The sequence below is a fragment of the Anolis sagrei genome, chromosome 11 (genome assembly GCF_037176765.1).
Source record: "Anolis sagrei isolate rAnoSag1 chromosome 11, rAnoSag1.mat, whole genome shotgun sequence".
Taxonomy (NCBI): domain Eukaryota; kingdom Metazoa; phylum Chordata; class Lepidosauria; order Squamata; family Dactyloidae; genus Anolis; species Anolis sagrei.
In genome coordinates, this window is record NC_090031.1 from 5,775,748 (window position 1) to 5,791,225 (window position 15,478).

General features: G+C 45.7%; 1 protein-coding gene across 1 annotated transcript in view; it reads right to left on the reverse strand.

Annotated features, from left to right (window-relative positions):
• ADAMTSL2 (ADAMTS like 2) overlaps window positions 1-8,299 on the reverse strand; it is a 42,481-nt gene extending 34,182 nt beyond the window's left edge. The window contains exons 1-2 of the mRNA XM_067471824.1: window positions 8,110-8,299; window positions 3,102-3,216 (exon numbers count right to left, since the gene is read on the reverse strand). Of these exons, the coding sequence (XP_067327925.1) occupies window positions 3,102-3,216; window positions 8,110-8,114 (120 nt within the window). The 5' untranslated portion in view covers window positions 8,115-8,299. The remainder of the gene's footprint in view (window positions 1-3,101; window positions 3,217-8,109) is intronic.
• Window positions 8,300-15,478: the final 7,179 nt, after the last annotated feature.

Here is a 15,478-nt window from a genome sequence, read left to right on the forward strand (position 1 = left end):
TAGACACCTCCAAGGTCATGTGGCCGGCATGACTGCTTGGAGCGCCCTTACCTTCCCAGCAGTGATCTACTCACATATGCATTTTCGAACTGCTAGGTTGGCAGAAGCTGGAGCTAACAGTGGGAGCTCCCGCCGCTCCCGCTGTTAGCTCCATAGACACCTCCAAGGCCATGTGGCTGGCATGACTACATGGAGCGACGTAACCTTCATGCTAGAGCGGTAGCTATTGAACTACTCACATTTGCATGTTTTCAAACTGCTAGATTTGCAGAAGCTGGGGCTGACAGCAGAAGCTCATGCCACTCCCCAGATTTGAACCTGTGACCTTTCGGTCAACAAGCTCAGCAATTCAGCGGTTTAACCCACTGCACCATTTGGGGTCTCCTAACGTGGTTCTAGAGACCTAGAATACTAACAACAGGGGCTCAAAGAGTTAAGGCAAGGCAACACCTCAGGGCCAGAGAGGCCCAACAGAAAGTGCCCGGATGCAGAAGAGGAGTGTGGAAATCACAGAGAGAAGGAGGGTGGATGCTTCCTCTTCCGGTCCTGCCTCTTTTCCCTCTTTCCTCCCTCCTTCTCCTCCCCCTTTTTCACTTATTGGGAACGGGGAGAGAGTTGGGGAGCGCTCCTTTAATTGAAAGGGAAATGCTTTCAATTAAAGGAAGAGGGGGCGTCGGATAAGACTGTTGGATATGCAAAGGTCGGATAAGTGAGTAGTAATAACAATACGGTCAATAGAAGGAGTGGGAAAGGAGGAGGAATGCACAAAGCCCCTCACTATGCTTCACGGAGCCCTAAGGGCTCCACGGAGCACACTTTGAGAACCGGGCCAAATCTAAGCATTCCTTGCCTAACTGTAGGATGGATACACTTGGACACCACTGTAACTATTTTGTTTCACTCCAAAGAGGACAAAAAGCAAAGCTGACCCAGAATGTGTCAACATTCCTCCCAGTTTTACAAGCCCATGATTCATCCCGTTAGGGATTCACGAGCGTAACACCTCTTTTTATTGTTTCAAGCTGAACCGTCCTTCTCCGCTGCCGGTAGCCAGAGATTTTTCGCCTTAAAGGGTGTGAGCCAGTTTGGATGCTGCTTCGGGCTGAGAAATCAGAGAGATTTGGTTCCAATTCTGGCTCACAATGGCGTTTTTCAACCCTAGCACCTTTTGCGGGGCTCTGCCGGAGAGCGAAAGACCATGGTTTCGACGTTCGGAAACTAGTCACGTTTGGACATCCCTATTCATTTGAACAGAAGCCTTTGGTTCGAGTGAGAAGCAAAGTCCAAATGCGATTCATTTCCCAAAGATAGGGAGGAATCGGGTTCAGCACCTTGGATAGCGCTCAAAAGTCTGAAATAAAACCAGAAGTGGAGCTCCTTTCCCTCTGACATGGAAGCCACCACCGTTTCCCGATTCTTGCCTTTTCAGGCTCTATTCCAGTGTTTCTCAACCTTCCTAATGCCATGACCGCTTAATTATTATTATTACTATTATTTATTTATTTGACCAGTCATATGACCATTTCAAAATAGAACACGAGTAAAAACAAGGCAAAATGGAGGATATCAGGTGACCTTCTATTTACAGTCAGAGTCTTATTTTCTTTGTAATGACGAGACCCTTAATACAGTTCCTCATGTTGTGGTGGGACCCAACCATAAAATTATTTTCGATGCTACTTCACAGCTGTAATTTTGCTCCTGTTATGAATTGTAATGTAAATATCTGATATGCAGGATTGACCAAATTTGGCACAAATACCCCATATGCCCAAATTTGTATACTGGTGGGGTTGGAGGGGTGGGGTTGATTTTGTCATTTGGGAGTTGTAGTTGCTTGGATTTATAGTTCACCTACAACCCAAGAGCTTTCTGAACTCTACCAACGATGGAATTGAACCAAAAATGGCACACAGAACTCCCATGACCAACAGAAAATACTGGAAGGGTTTGGTGGGCATTGAGCTTGAATTTTTGAGTTGTAGTTCACCTACGTCCAGAGAACACTGTGGACTCAAACAGTGAAACTAGGCACAAATACTCGATATGCCCAAATGTGAACACTAATGGAGTTTGGGGGAAATAGACCTTGACATTTGGAAGTTGTAACAACAACAACAACAACAACAAAACTTTATTTATACCCCGTCACCATGTCCCCAAAGGGACTCGGGGCAGCTTACATGACGCCAAGCCCATCAAATACAAACACAACAATACACCAACAAACAAGCAAGCAAATAAAACAACCGAAATAATAAAGTTGAACATATAAGCGATAACACACAAAAGATTTAAAAACATTATGGCAACGGATAGCTAAAGTGTTTCAGAGGACATATAGAGCATTCTCAGCCCCACCAATGATAGAATTGAGCCAAACTTCCCCCACAGAACCCCCATGCCTTGAAGGGACTCGCTGGCGTGAGCCTCCCTCCAGCCTTACATGCTCTCCCTCACCTGTGCATGCACATCATGCTGCCATGTGCCAACCATGCCTGCTCTCCCCTCCGAAAAAGCCCTCCCCTTGGCTGAGAAGCCGACCAATTACAGCAGGAGGAGGGCTTTTGTTGGGAGGATTTGCCCTCTGCCTCCAAAAAGAAGAGAAGGATAGGTGGAGAGATCTTCAGCCTTCTCTGCCAAAGGGGTTCCTAAGACCATCAGAAATACATGTTTTCTGATGGTCTTTGGTGACCTCTCTGAAAACCCCTCACAACCCCTTCAGGGGTCTTGACCCCTAGATTGAGAAACTCTGCTTTATTCCATTACTGCTAATGAAGACAAGTCAGGATAGACATAATGCAGAAATAAAGCATTATTGCAACCATAAGGTGATGGCTCCAATTTTGGTATACATGCCTGCCTTTGGCGTGATAGAATAAAATCAGATCCAAGGTTGGACACTACTGCGAGCGAGGAATAAATCTGCATGAAGCTTTCTTTGGAAGAGAAATCTCTTGAGAAGGAATTTGGTCAACTTACTAAAATTTCTTGATATTAGATAATGACCTAAGGAAAGGTAAGGTTATAACTTTTGGAGATGGGGAGATATAGGAAGCCCTCATAGAAGGAAATCACCCTCTCAAATAAAAAAATATTACCTGTGCTATTGCCAAGGCAATGTTCCCCACAATCACAGCTATGGCAAAGGCTCCCTTCAGCCGAGCGCAGTGGCTCATGAAGATACTTTCCCAGATCCATTTGGTGGTCTTCATCCTACCAAAAGGAGAAAAGTGAGAAGTTCCAAAACTACAATGGGGAGGATACCTCTCTTGGCCGATGCAGGTTTCCATGGTGGATTCCATCATCTATCTTTCTGTCTGTCTGCCTGTCTGTCTTAGAGGACTGGACTGGACTGGATAACCCTTGGTGTCTCCTCCAGCTTTAGGATAACATGATTAGATCATCTATCTATCTATCTATCTATCTATCTATCTATCTATCTACATATCTTTCATAAAGGGTGCAGTGGATAGCCTTTGGGGTCTCCTCCAACTCTAGGATCCCATGATTCAATTATCTATTTATCTCTCTGTCTTAGACGGTCGGACTGGGCGCCTCTTGGGTAACTTCCACCTTTAGGATCCCATGCTTCAATTATCTATCTATCTATCTATCTATCTACCTACCTATGAGGGTTGTTGTCCCTTGGGGTCCTTTCCAGTTCTAGGATTCCACTATTTGGTCATCTATCTATCTATCTATCTATCTATCTATCTATCTATCTATCATAGAGGGTGGAGTGGATGGCCTTTGTGGTCTCCTCCAACTCTAATATCCCATGATTCAATCATCTATCTATCTATCTATCTATCTATCCATCCATCCATCCATCCATCCATCTATCATAGAGGGTTGGACTTGGTGCCTCTTGGGTTCTTCCAACTTTAGGATCCCATGATTCGATCATCTATCTATCTATCTATCTATCTATCTATCATAGAGGGTTGGGCTTGGTGCCTCTTGGGTACTTCCAACTTATCCATGATTCAATCATCTATCTATCTATCTATCTATCTATCTATCTATCTATGAGAGTTGATGTCCTATGGGTTCCTCCCAATTCTAGGATTCCACTATCTATCTATCTATCTATCTATCTATCTATCTATCTATCATAGAGGGTGGAGTAAATGGCCTTTGGAGTCTCCTCCAACTCTAGGATCCCATGATTCCATCATCTGTCTGTCTGTCTTACAGAGCTGATGTTACTTGGGGTCCCTCCCAACTCTAGGATTCCACTATTTGATCATCTATCTATCATCTATCTATCTATCTATCTATCTATCATCATCATCATAGAGGGTGGAGTGGATGGCCTTTGTGGTCTCCTCCAACTCTAATATCCCATGATTCAATCATCTATCTATCCATCCATCCATCCATCCATCTATCATATTGGACTTGGTGCCTCTTGGGTCCTTCCAACTTTAGGATCCCATGATTCGATCATCTATCTATCTATCTATCTATGAGAGTTGATGTCCTTTGGGCTCCCTCCCAATTCTAGGATTCCACTATTTGACCATCTATCTATCTATCTATCTATCTATCTATCTATCTATCTATGAGGGCGGAATGGAGGGCCTTTGGGGTCTCCTCCAACTTTAGGATCTCATAATTCAATCATCTATCTATCTAGTGTGCTGAAATGGACTCAGTGCCCCTTGGATCTCTTCCAACTCTAAGATCCCAAGATTCAATCATCTATATCTCACTCTATCATAAAAGGTTGGCCGGATTGCCTTTGGGGCCTCTTCCAACTCTAGGATTCCACTTTTCGATCATCTGTCTGTCTGTCTATCAGTTTATCTATCTATGTATCCATCCTAGAGTGTTCAGTTGGATAGCCCTTGTGGTCCCTTCCAACGGTAGGACTTTATGATTCATCTTGCATTGACAAGCAGGCCCCATATCCCAGGACATGACATTTCAGGCACACCATCCCCATCTCTTTGATTCCAGTTTCCTCCTTTTCTTCCCCCAGCAGATGACAGAGGAGTCTACTTCCTCAAGCAAGGCCAGCCTCTCGGAGTTGGGCTGCCCGAGTCTCCACACACACGCAAGAACGCCATCCCTCTTTCTCTTGGCTGCCTGGAGTGAGCATTTCCTGAAACCCTGCTCATCTCTGGCGCTTGCCACCGGGAGGGGAGAGGCGGCCTTTTCCAAACTGAAATGGATTATTGTATTAATGCCGCGCGGCGTTTCTCTCCCGCCTCCCCGCCATCCGCTCTGTTTCAGACTGCGTCTGAGTTGCCTGGTGTCCCGTTCCAAGCCAGCAATACTTTGCGGTCCTGAACAAGGTCTGGGGAGAAACCAAAACCAGAGCGAACATCTGCGAGGAGCACAAGTACAGATGCCATTTCAATCTGAGAATGCCTCTCTGCACTGGAGAATTAATGCAGTTTGATGCTGAACAACCTCCTCTTCCATAAAAATTACCTTTCGCGATTTCTCCATGAAAGAAAGCAGTTTTGACACCTGAATGTTCAATGTGTGAAAGTGCACATTGAATGTTCAGGCATCAAAACTGCTTTCTTTCACCAAAAATGTGCTGGGCCCATAACTTATTGAAATATTGGGTGTTAGAGGCCAAATATCTCTACGTTTGTCCTCACTTTAACTGTCATGAGATCATAAGAGTTGTAGCATTTCATGGTCTTTGGCTGTCTCTACCAAAGGGGACTGGTGATTCCGAAAACTACAACTCCCATGATTCCATAGGATTGGGCTGTGGCAGTTCAAGTGGGGTCAAACTGCAGACACACCCCAAGTTTCAAACTCACAGGAGGAAAATTATGAAAACAGAACCCAAGAAATCCCTCAATTTATTTTTCCCTTGAAGACTTGGAAGAGACGTGCCAGCTATCGGCGTTTCCACTCTTTCTACCTTATTTCACTCTTAGAATGTATATGTGTGTGTATACACACACACAGAGATATACTTGTTGTTGTCTCAGTGTGATTGGAATCGTTGCCTGCCTACTTTCTCCCTTCTCCAGCTCTTTGAAGGCCGACTTTCTCCCTTCTCCAGCTCTGAGAAGAACTAACAATGTCTCCATCGGACTGCTGCCTGCCTACTTTCTCCCTTCTTAACCTCTGAGAAGGACTAACAGTGTTTCCAAGGGACTGCTGCCTATCTACTTTCTCCCTTCTCCAGCTCTATGAAGGGCCAGCAATGTCTCCATCTAACTGCTGCATGCCTACTTTCTCCCTTCTCCAGGTCTGAGAAGGACTAATGTCTCCATGGGATTGCTGCCTGCCTACTTTCTCCCTTCTTCAGTTCCTTTAAGGCCTACTTTCTCCCTTCTCCAGCTCTGAGATGGACTAACAATGTCTTCATGGGATTGCTGCCTGCCTGCTTTCTCCCTTCTGCAGCTCTAAGAAGGACTAACAAAGCCTCCATGGGACTGCTGCTTGCCTATTTTCTCCCTTCTCCAGTTCTTTGAAGGACTAAGAATGTCTCTATGGGACTGCTATCTGCCTAGTTTCTCCCTTCTCCAGCTCTGAGATGGACTAATGATGTATCCATGGGACTGTGGTCTGCCTAATTTCTCCCTTCTGCAGCTCTGAGAAGGACTAACAATGTCTCTATGGGACTGCTGCTTGCCTGCTATCTCCCTTCTCCAGCTCTTTGAAGGCCTACTTTTTCCCTTCTCCAGCTCTTTGCAGGCCTACTTTCTCCCTTCTCCAGCTCTTTGAAGACCTACTTTCTCCCTTCTCCAGCTCTTTGGAGGCCTACTTTTTTACTTCCCCAGCTCTGAGGACTAACAATGTCTCCAAGGGACTTCTGCCTGTCTACTTTCTCCCTTCTCCAGTTCTGAAAAGGACTAACAATGTCTCCATGTGACTGCTGCTTGCCCAATTTCTCCCTTCTGCAGCTCTGAGAAGGACTAACAAAGTCTCCATGGGACTGCTGCTTGCTTACTTTCTGCCTTCTCCATTTCTTTGAAGGCCTACTTTCTCTCTTCTCCAGCTCTTTGAAGGCCTACTTTCTCCCTTCTCCGGCTCTTTGAAGACCTACTTTCTCCCTTCCCCAGCTCTTTGGAAGCTTACTTCTCCCTTCTCCAGCTCTTTGAAGGCCTACTTTCTCTCTTCTCCAGCTCTGAGAAGGACTAACAATGTCTCAATAGGACTGCTGCCTGCCTACTTTCTCCCTTCTCCAACTCTGAGAGAGGCCCTACCTCACAATGTCTGTATGGCACTCTTTGGCTCTTCCCTTGCATTCTTGCTTCCCCTCATACACATATCACCTTTCTTTCTGGGTGTCGTCACCAAGGGCCACTCCACCTGGCAGCTCCACCTGGTAGCCCTTCTCAGAGCTGGAGAAGGGAGAAAGTAGGCCTTCAAGGAACTGAAGGAGGGAGAAAGAAGGCAGACAGTAGTCCAATTGAGACAATATTAGTCCTTTTCAGAGCTGGAGAAGGGAGAAAATAGACAGGCAGCAGTCCTTGGAGACATTGTTAGTCCTCCAGTTTTGGGGGTGCTTCACAGGGATGCCAAGTCAAAGGAGGATGGGACTTCCAATGAATCCATATGGATGCGGAGGTTTGGGAAGGGCAAAGCTCAGCATCCCCACCGGTCCATCCTCGACTCGGCATCCTCAAGACAGGTGGCTTGAGACGTCCCCGAAAACAGTTGGTTTTCATTAAGAGCGTCAAGCCGCCGCTGGTCCAAAGCCAGGAAAAGAATTAGTCCTCATTCGCTCTCAGAGAGGGATTAGAGACACTTTCGAAAGCAAGTCTGACCAAAGGAATCAAGAGAAGGGGGGAAAGCTCCAAAAATGCACCTTTCTTTGGTGAGGGAGTGACCCGAATAACCCGAAAAGGCAACAAAATGTAGGAGAAAGGGGAAAGAAAGGAATCCCAACGCCTTGGTATTATATAACAGTCTCAGCTTTTAGATCCAGAGGATTGTTCTGTCTGCAGCAAAAGGCAAAGCACATTCCTCTCCAAGAAGCTGGAGGTGGTGCGTTTGGGGTTTTTCCCCCCAAATCTTTGGACCTGAAGGAGACATCGACCCTTTCTTAACCCCTTACCCCCATCAAAGGAGGGGAAGTGGAGGAAACAAAAAGGAAGAAGGGAGGAAGGGAAGGAGAAGGGGGCATACCTCATCCGAAGGGACACCGTGGCATCCAGATGTTTGCCGGAGAGAAAGATGCGCCAGCCAAGGAAAAAAAGGACCAGGTGCCGGGAGAGTGGAGGCAAGAGCAGTTTGCACACTCAAGGATTGAGAGAGAGAGAGAGAGAAAAGCAAGAGGCAAGGAAAGAAAGAGGAGGTGCAGAAATTGCAGACACACTTTCTCCCTCCCTCTTCCCTTCCCTTTCTTTCTCTCTCTCTCTCTCTCTCTCTCTCTCTCTCTCTCTCTCTCGCTCCAACTTCAAAGGGCAGCCAAGGGGTCCTGAATGGAGGAGCTGGCAGCTTAGCAGTGATCCCAAGTCAACTGGAGTCCGGTTTTATAGCTGTCCAACAGACAAGCGTTGCCTGAGATGCTCCCTTTCCCAACCTCCCAATCCTCTTCCTCCCAAATATCCATCCCACATTCCCCTCACATGCACACCGCTTCCTACTGTTTGGGTGGGGTTTCGTTCCTTGCCACCTGAACCCATCAGTTTGTGTTACCGTTTCTGGTGCCACATCTTGATCAATGACATGGACAATGGGTTGTTGTGAGTGTTTCGGGTTGTATGGCCGTGTCTCAAGAGCATTCTCTCCTGATGCTGCAAGTCACTTCTGGTCACTTCTGGAATGAGAGAATCAGCCGTCTACAAAGACGTTGCCCAGGGGACGCCCGGATGTTTTGCAATCCTGCGAGGAGGCTTCTCTCATGTCCCCCTTTGTGATGGTTGAACAGAAGCTCTCCGAAGCTCTAGGTGCCCTTACTGCCTATTACAGGGAAAATCAGCTGATCCCAAATCCATCTAAAACATGATATTTTTTGTTAATCTGTATTTTTTTTGTTATGTATTACCGGGCTTGTTGTTATGTATTACCCGCTTCATAGGAAACCTGCTACAAAACAGGAGCTTTTTTGTTGAGTTCCAGGCCAGAGAAGCAGATGGCGGAAACAGAAGAACGGCCTGCCTCAGGGGAGCGTGCTTGCCCCATCCATGTTCAACATCTACACAAATGACCAGCCATTGCCAGAAGGGACAGAGAGTTTCATCTATGCTGATGATCGTGCCATTACCGCTCAAGCAGGGAGCTTTGAGATGGTTGAAAAGAAGCTCTCCAAAGCTCTAGATGCTCTTACTGCCTACTACAGGGAAAGCCAGCTGATCCCTAATCCATCTAAAACACAGACATGTGCTTTTCATCTCAAGAACAGGCAAGCATCTCGAGCTCTGAGGATCACCTGGGAAGGAATCCCACTGGAGCATTGCAGCACACCCAAAGACCTGGGAGTCACTCTGGACCGTGCTCTGACCTACAAGAAGCACTGCCTGAATATCAAGCAAAAAGTGGGTGCTAGAAACAATATCATACAAAAGCTGACTGGCTGTGTCACAACCAGACACAGTTAAGACATCTGCCCTTGAGCTATGCTACTCTACTACTGAGTATGCACGCGTCTCACCATGCTAAAACAGTGGATGTGGCTCTTAATGAGACATGCCGCATTATCACGGGGTGTCTGCGCCCTACACCATTGGAGAAACTACACTGCTTAGCCGGTATTGCACCACCTGACATCCGCCGGGAAGTGGCAGCCAATAGTGAAAGGACCAAGGCAGTGACATCTCCAGCTCATCCACTGTTTGGGTATCAGCCAGCACGTCAATGACTTAAATCAAGAAATAGTTTCCTAAGATCTACAGAGACACTCGCTGGAACACTTCAGCAAGCGAGAGTCCAAAAGTGGTAGGCTCAAATCCAGAACCTCAATCAATGGCTGATACCAAATGAGAGACTCCCCCCTGAGCACACAGGAAACTGGGCGAGTTGGAAGGCCCTGAACAGACTACGCTCTGGCACCACGAGATGCAGAGCCAACCTTCAGAAATGGGGCCACAAAGTGGAATCCACAACATGCGAGTGCGGAGAAGAACAAACCACTGACCACCTGCTGCAATGCACCCTGAGCCCTGCCACATGCACAATGGAGGACCTCCTTGCAACAACACCAGAGGCACTCCAAGTGGCCAGATACTGGTCAAAGGACATTTAATCAACTACCAAGTTTGCAAACTTCGTGTTTTGTCTGTTTGTTAAAAATTTGTTAAAAATGTAATACAATTGTCTGGTTGATACTGACACGATAGTCATGCTACCCCTCTATTCCGCTTTGGTTAGACCACACCTGGAATATTGTGTCCAATTATGGGCACCACAAACTACAAGAAAGGAGATTCCATCTGAACATGAGGAAGAACTTCCTGACTGTGAGAGCCGTTCAGCAGTGGAACTCTCTGCCCTGGAGTGTGGTGGAGGCTCCTTCTTTGGAAGCTTTTAAACAGAGGCTGGATGGCCATCTGTCATGGGTGATTTGAATGCAATATTCCTGTTTCTTGACAGGGAGTTGGACTGGATGGCCCATGAGGTGTCTTCCAACTCTTTGATTCTATAATTCTATGATTAAATAAATAAATAAATAAATAAATAAATAAATAAAATTATCTCCTGATGTTTCACCTGCATCTGTGGCTGGCATCTTCAGAAATCTGTTGGAAATGAGGCAAGCAAAGTGTATATATCTATATAAATAAAAATATAATGTTAGGTTGTGGGATTAACATAACTCAAAAACCACTGGACGAATTGACACCAATTTTGGACACCCCAAAGGACAGGATCCGGATCCAAAATGACCATAATGGATTAGAGAGCTGGCCCAAATCTAACCAAATGACTAGGGAAAAAAGTACGGTATGACATTTAGGCAATAAATATGAAATGCACACATATATAGGAAGGGTATAGCTGGTTTGGAAACTATCCATGCGTATGGGTTCTCCTGGATATCTCAGCGGCTTTCGATACCATCGACCGTGGTATCCTTCTGGGGAGGCTCTCCGGAATGGGTCTCGGAGGCATTGCTCTGCAGTGGCTCCGCTCCTTCCTGGAGGGTCGCTCCCAGTTGGTGAAGCTGGGGGATACCTGCTCGGATCTGTGGCCTTTGGCTTGTGGGGCCCCGCAAGGTTTCATTCTATCCCCCATGCTTTTCAATATCTACATGAAACTGCTGGGTGAGGTTATCCAGAGTTTTGGAGTTGGGTGCCATCTGTATGCAGGCTGAATGGCCATCTGTCAGGGGTGATTCGAATAAAAATTTCCTGCTTCTTGGCAGGGGATTGGACTGGATGGCCCATGAGGTCTCTTCCAACTCTATGATTCTATGATTCTAGGACATGAGCCAAGAGTATGATGCAGCAGCGAGAAAGGCCAATGTAATCCCAGACTGCATCTGTAATAGAATCGTATCTAGAGTAGGCTTGAACAATATGTGGTCCTCCAGGTGTTTGGGACTCCAACTCCAGCTAATCCGCTGATCAGAAATTCTGAGAACCAAATTCCAAAACACCTGGGAGCAAGTTTGCTTTCTGGGGTTCTAGACACCATAGAATAATAGAATCATAGAGTTGGAAGAGACCACTCATATATTTTGATCGCTTTTGGTCGTGCTCCTATGGACACTTTCCAGCTTGTCCATCACTTTTTTGAATTGTGTGGCCCAGAACCGGACACGGGGTCATTCCCGGTGATGACATATTTTGGGCACCACACCTTACTGTTTCCATCCAGCCCCTCGTTGGATTGTAAAGCCCATAACTGGACTTGAAATCACCATCTGAACTTGGAAACGGAGCAGGTTCAGCCCTGGTTCCAGATTTCAGGCCGTCATTTGGCCAAAGCAAAAGAACACGAGTCTTGGCACCTTCTTTGCCAACAATAAATCAATACAACCCCGACAACATGGAATGATGAATGGTCAACCTTTCCCTCCAACGGACGCATCGTAACAGCAGAGCTTTCGGACAGGTGTGCTATTAATCACCAGCAGATGATCCCACATGATGGTTTATTTTTCTCAATGTGTCTTTTTGGCCAGGGAAGGAGAAATTACAAGCAGATGTTATTTACCACCAGACTCTTACACTATGATGCACCTGTAAGAGTCTATGTAAGCCTCACTTTTTTGGAGAGGAAAGACTCGGGATGAGTTTGAAACTCGACCACCTTCCTGAACATTGTCGGACATCTCTTACGGCAAAGACATTTTCCTACTGTTCTGGTGAAATTTGGGTGATGTACTCATTTCATTTGACCCCAAAATGAGCCCATTTGAAAAGAGCTGCTATGTTCAGCAGTGCCGTAATTCCACTTTAAAAGGCTGGTTGGGTACCGTAAACAAGTCCTCGAGCTCACGTTCCACAAGACGTCAGGTCTCCGAAGCGAGATGCGCTGGTCACGTCATGCTTTTAAGAACGTTGTTTATCCCGAAGACATGTTTGTTCACTGTCTGTGCAGTTTGGTGGAAAGTCAAACTTTGACGCGCCCAAAAGGTATGACTTCTGATGGCTTGGCGCAGATATAAACAACCCAAAAACGGATAACACCTTTTGGGTTGTGAATGGAAGGGCTGACAGTTTTCTGTCACACAGGAATGAAAAGCCAGATCTCTCTTAGTATTATCCTGAGTCCCTTCAGGGAGATAGGGCGGTCTACAAATAAATTATTATTATTATTATTATTATTATTATTATTATTATTATTATTTGAAACACAACAAGATGATTCCACAGCAGATGCGAATGATGCATACAGGTCCCAGTAAGGTGGCCTTCTGCAGCTGGCAGATGGTAATTTTGTCACGCCCGATTGTGCTTAAGTGCAGGCCAAGGTCTTTAGGCACTGTAGCCAGTGTGCCGATCACCACTGGGACCACCTTGACTGGCTTGTGCCAGAGTCTTTGCAGTTCGATTTTTAAATCCTCATATCGCGCCAGCTTTTCCATTATTATTATTATTATTAGAAACACAACAAGATGATTCCACAGCAGACACTCTGCTGGCTGTTGTATTGTATCACCCGTCGGACAACTGTCCCAAGTGTCTAGGACTGTGTGATGTATCAGCGAATGATGCGTGCAGATCCCAGTAAGGTGGCCTTCCACAGCTGGCAGATGGTAATTTTGTCAGCGCCGATTGTGCTTAAGTGCAGGCCAAGGTCTTTGGCACTGTACCCAGTGTGCCGATCACCACTGGGGCCACCTTGACTGGCTTGTGCCAGAGTCTTTGCAATTCGATCTTTAAATCCTCATATCATGTCAGCTTTTCCAGTTGTTTCTCTACAATCCGGCTGTCACCTGGGATTGCGACATTGACAATCCATAGTTTATTGTCGAAGGCTTTCATGGCCAGAATCACTGGGTTGTTGTAGGTTTTTTTGGGCTATATGGCCATGGTCTAGAGGCATTCTCTCCTGACGTTTCGCCTGCATCTATAGCAAGCATCCTCACTACCTCTGAGGATGCTTGCCATAGATGCAGGTGAAACGTCAGGAGAGAATGCCTCTAGACCATGGCCATATAGCCCGAAAAAACCTACAACAACCCAACCCATAGTTTGTTTTTTAACACGATCGTGAGGTCTGGAGTATTGTGCTCCAAAACTCTGTCTGTCTGAATCTGGAAGTCCCAGAGTAGCTTGACGTGTTCATTCTCTGTAACTTTTTCTGTCATGCAATTGCCCCAGTTCTTTGTCACAGGCAGATGGTATTTGTGGCACAAGTTCCAATTAATCATCTGAGCAACGGTGTTGTGCCTCTGCTTGTAGTCTGTCTGCACAATCTTCTTGCAGCAGCTAAGGATGGGATCTATTGTTTCATCTCCTTCCTTGCAGAGTCTACATTTGGGATCTGTTGTTGACTTTTCAATTCTGGCTTTGATGGCCTTGGTTCGAATGGCTTGTTCTTGGGCTGCCAGAATCAGGCCCTCCTTTGTCTCCTTTTTCAGAGTTCCAATTGTGAGCCACAGCCATGTTCTTTCTTTGTCAATTTGGCTCTTTGAGTTTTTCCCAGGAACTGTCCATGGAGAGCCTTCTTTGGCCAGTTTTCTCTTCTGCTCTGGATTGTGTTTTTACGGTATTCACTCTTTGTCTTTTGCATTTTAAACAGTTTACTACTCTTGACTTCCCTCAATGTTGGTTCTTGACTGTCTTTCACATAATCTGCCAGTCCATGCTTCTCTTCTTCTACCGTTTGTTTCCCTTGCAGAAGCCCTCTTCTCTCTGCCTCCTGATTTTCTGGGGAGGTCAAGTCTGTCGACATCACTACGCAGATGTAATGCGTAGTGGATTGTCATCAGTTTTCTTGTTTTTTTTCTGTCCAGATCATCCAGCTCTGCTTGCGTCCAGTTCACAATCCCAGCAGTGTATCTAATGACGGGGATGGCCCAGGGGTTGAGAGCCTTGATCATATTTCCACCATTTAATTTGCTCTTCAAAACCTTTCTGACTCTTTGGATATGTTCCTTTTCACTTGCCCATGCTTGATATTGTCCAACTGTAGTATGCCCAGATATTTATAGGCTTCAGGCTGATTGCATTATTATTATTATTATTATTATTATTATTATTATTATTACTATTATTGGGTTGTTGTAGGTTTTTTCGGGCTATATGGCCATGATCTAGAGGCATTCTCTCCTGACGTTTCGCCTGCATCTATGACAAGCATCCTCAGAGGTAGTGAGGTCTGTTGGAACTAGGAAAAAGGGTTTATATATCTGTGGAATGACCAGGATGGGACAAAGAACTCTTGTCTGCTGGAGCTAGGTGTGAATGTTTCAACTGACCACCTTGATTAGCATACAATGGCCTGACTGTGCCTAGAGCAAACTTTTGTTGAGAGGTGATTAGATGTCCTTGTTTGTTTACTCTCTGTTGTTGTGCTGTTGCAATTTTTGAGTTTTTAATACTGGTAGCCAGATTTTGTTCATTTTCATGGTTTCCTTCTTTCTGTTGAAATTGTCCACATGCTTGTGTATTTCAATGGCTTCTTCATCATCATCATCATCTAATCACCTCTCAACACCTCCCCACACTCCACCAGTGTTCACATTTGGGCATATTGAGTATTCATGCCAAGTTTCATCCAGATCCAGTGCTCTCTGGATGTAAGTGAACTACAACTCCAAAACTCAAGGTCAATGCCCACCAAACCCTTCCAGGATTTTCTGTTGGTCATGGGAATTCAGGTTCAATTCTGTCATGAATGGGGTTCAGAATGCTCTTTGATTGTAGGTGAACTATAAATCCTAGCATCTACAACTCCCAAATGGCAAAATCAATTCCCCAACCCCCACCAGTATTCAATATTTGTGCCAAATTTGGTATGGCAGCATGGTGTGCATGTGCAAGCAAGGGAGAGCATGCGAGGCTGGAGGGAGGCTCACATCAGAGAGTCCCTTCAAGGCATTTGGGTTCTTGTGGGAAGTTCTATCATTGGTGGGGTTCAAAATGCTCTTTGATTGTTGATG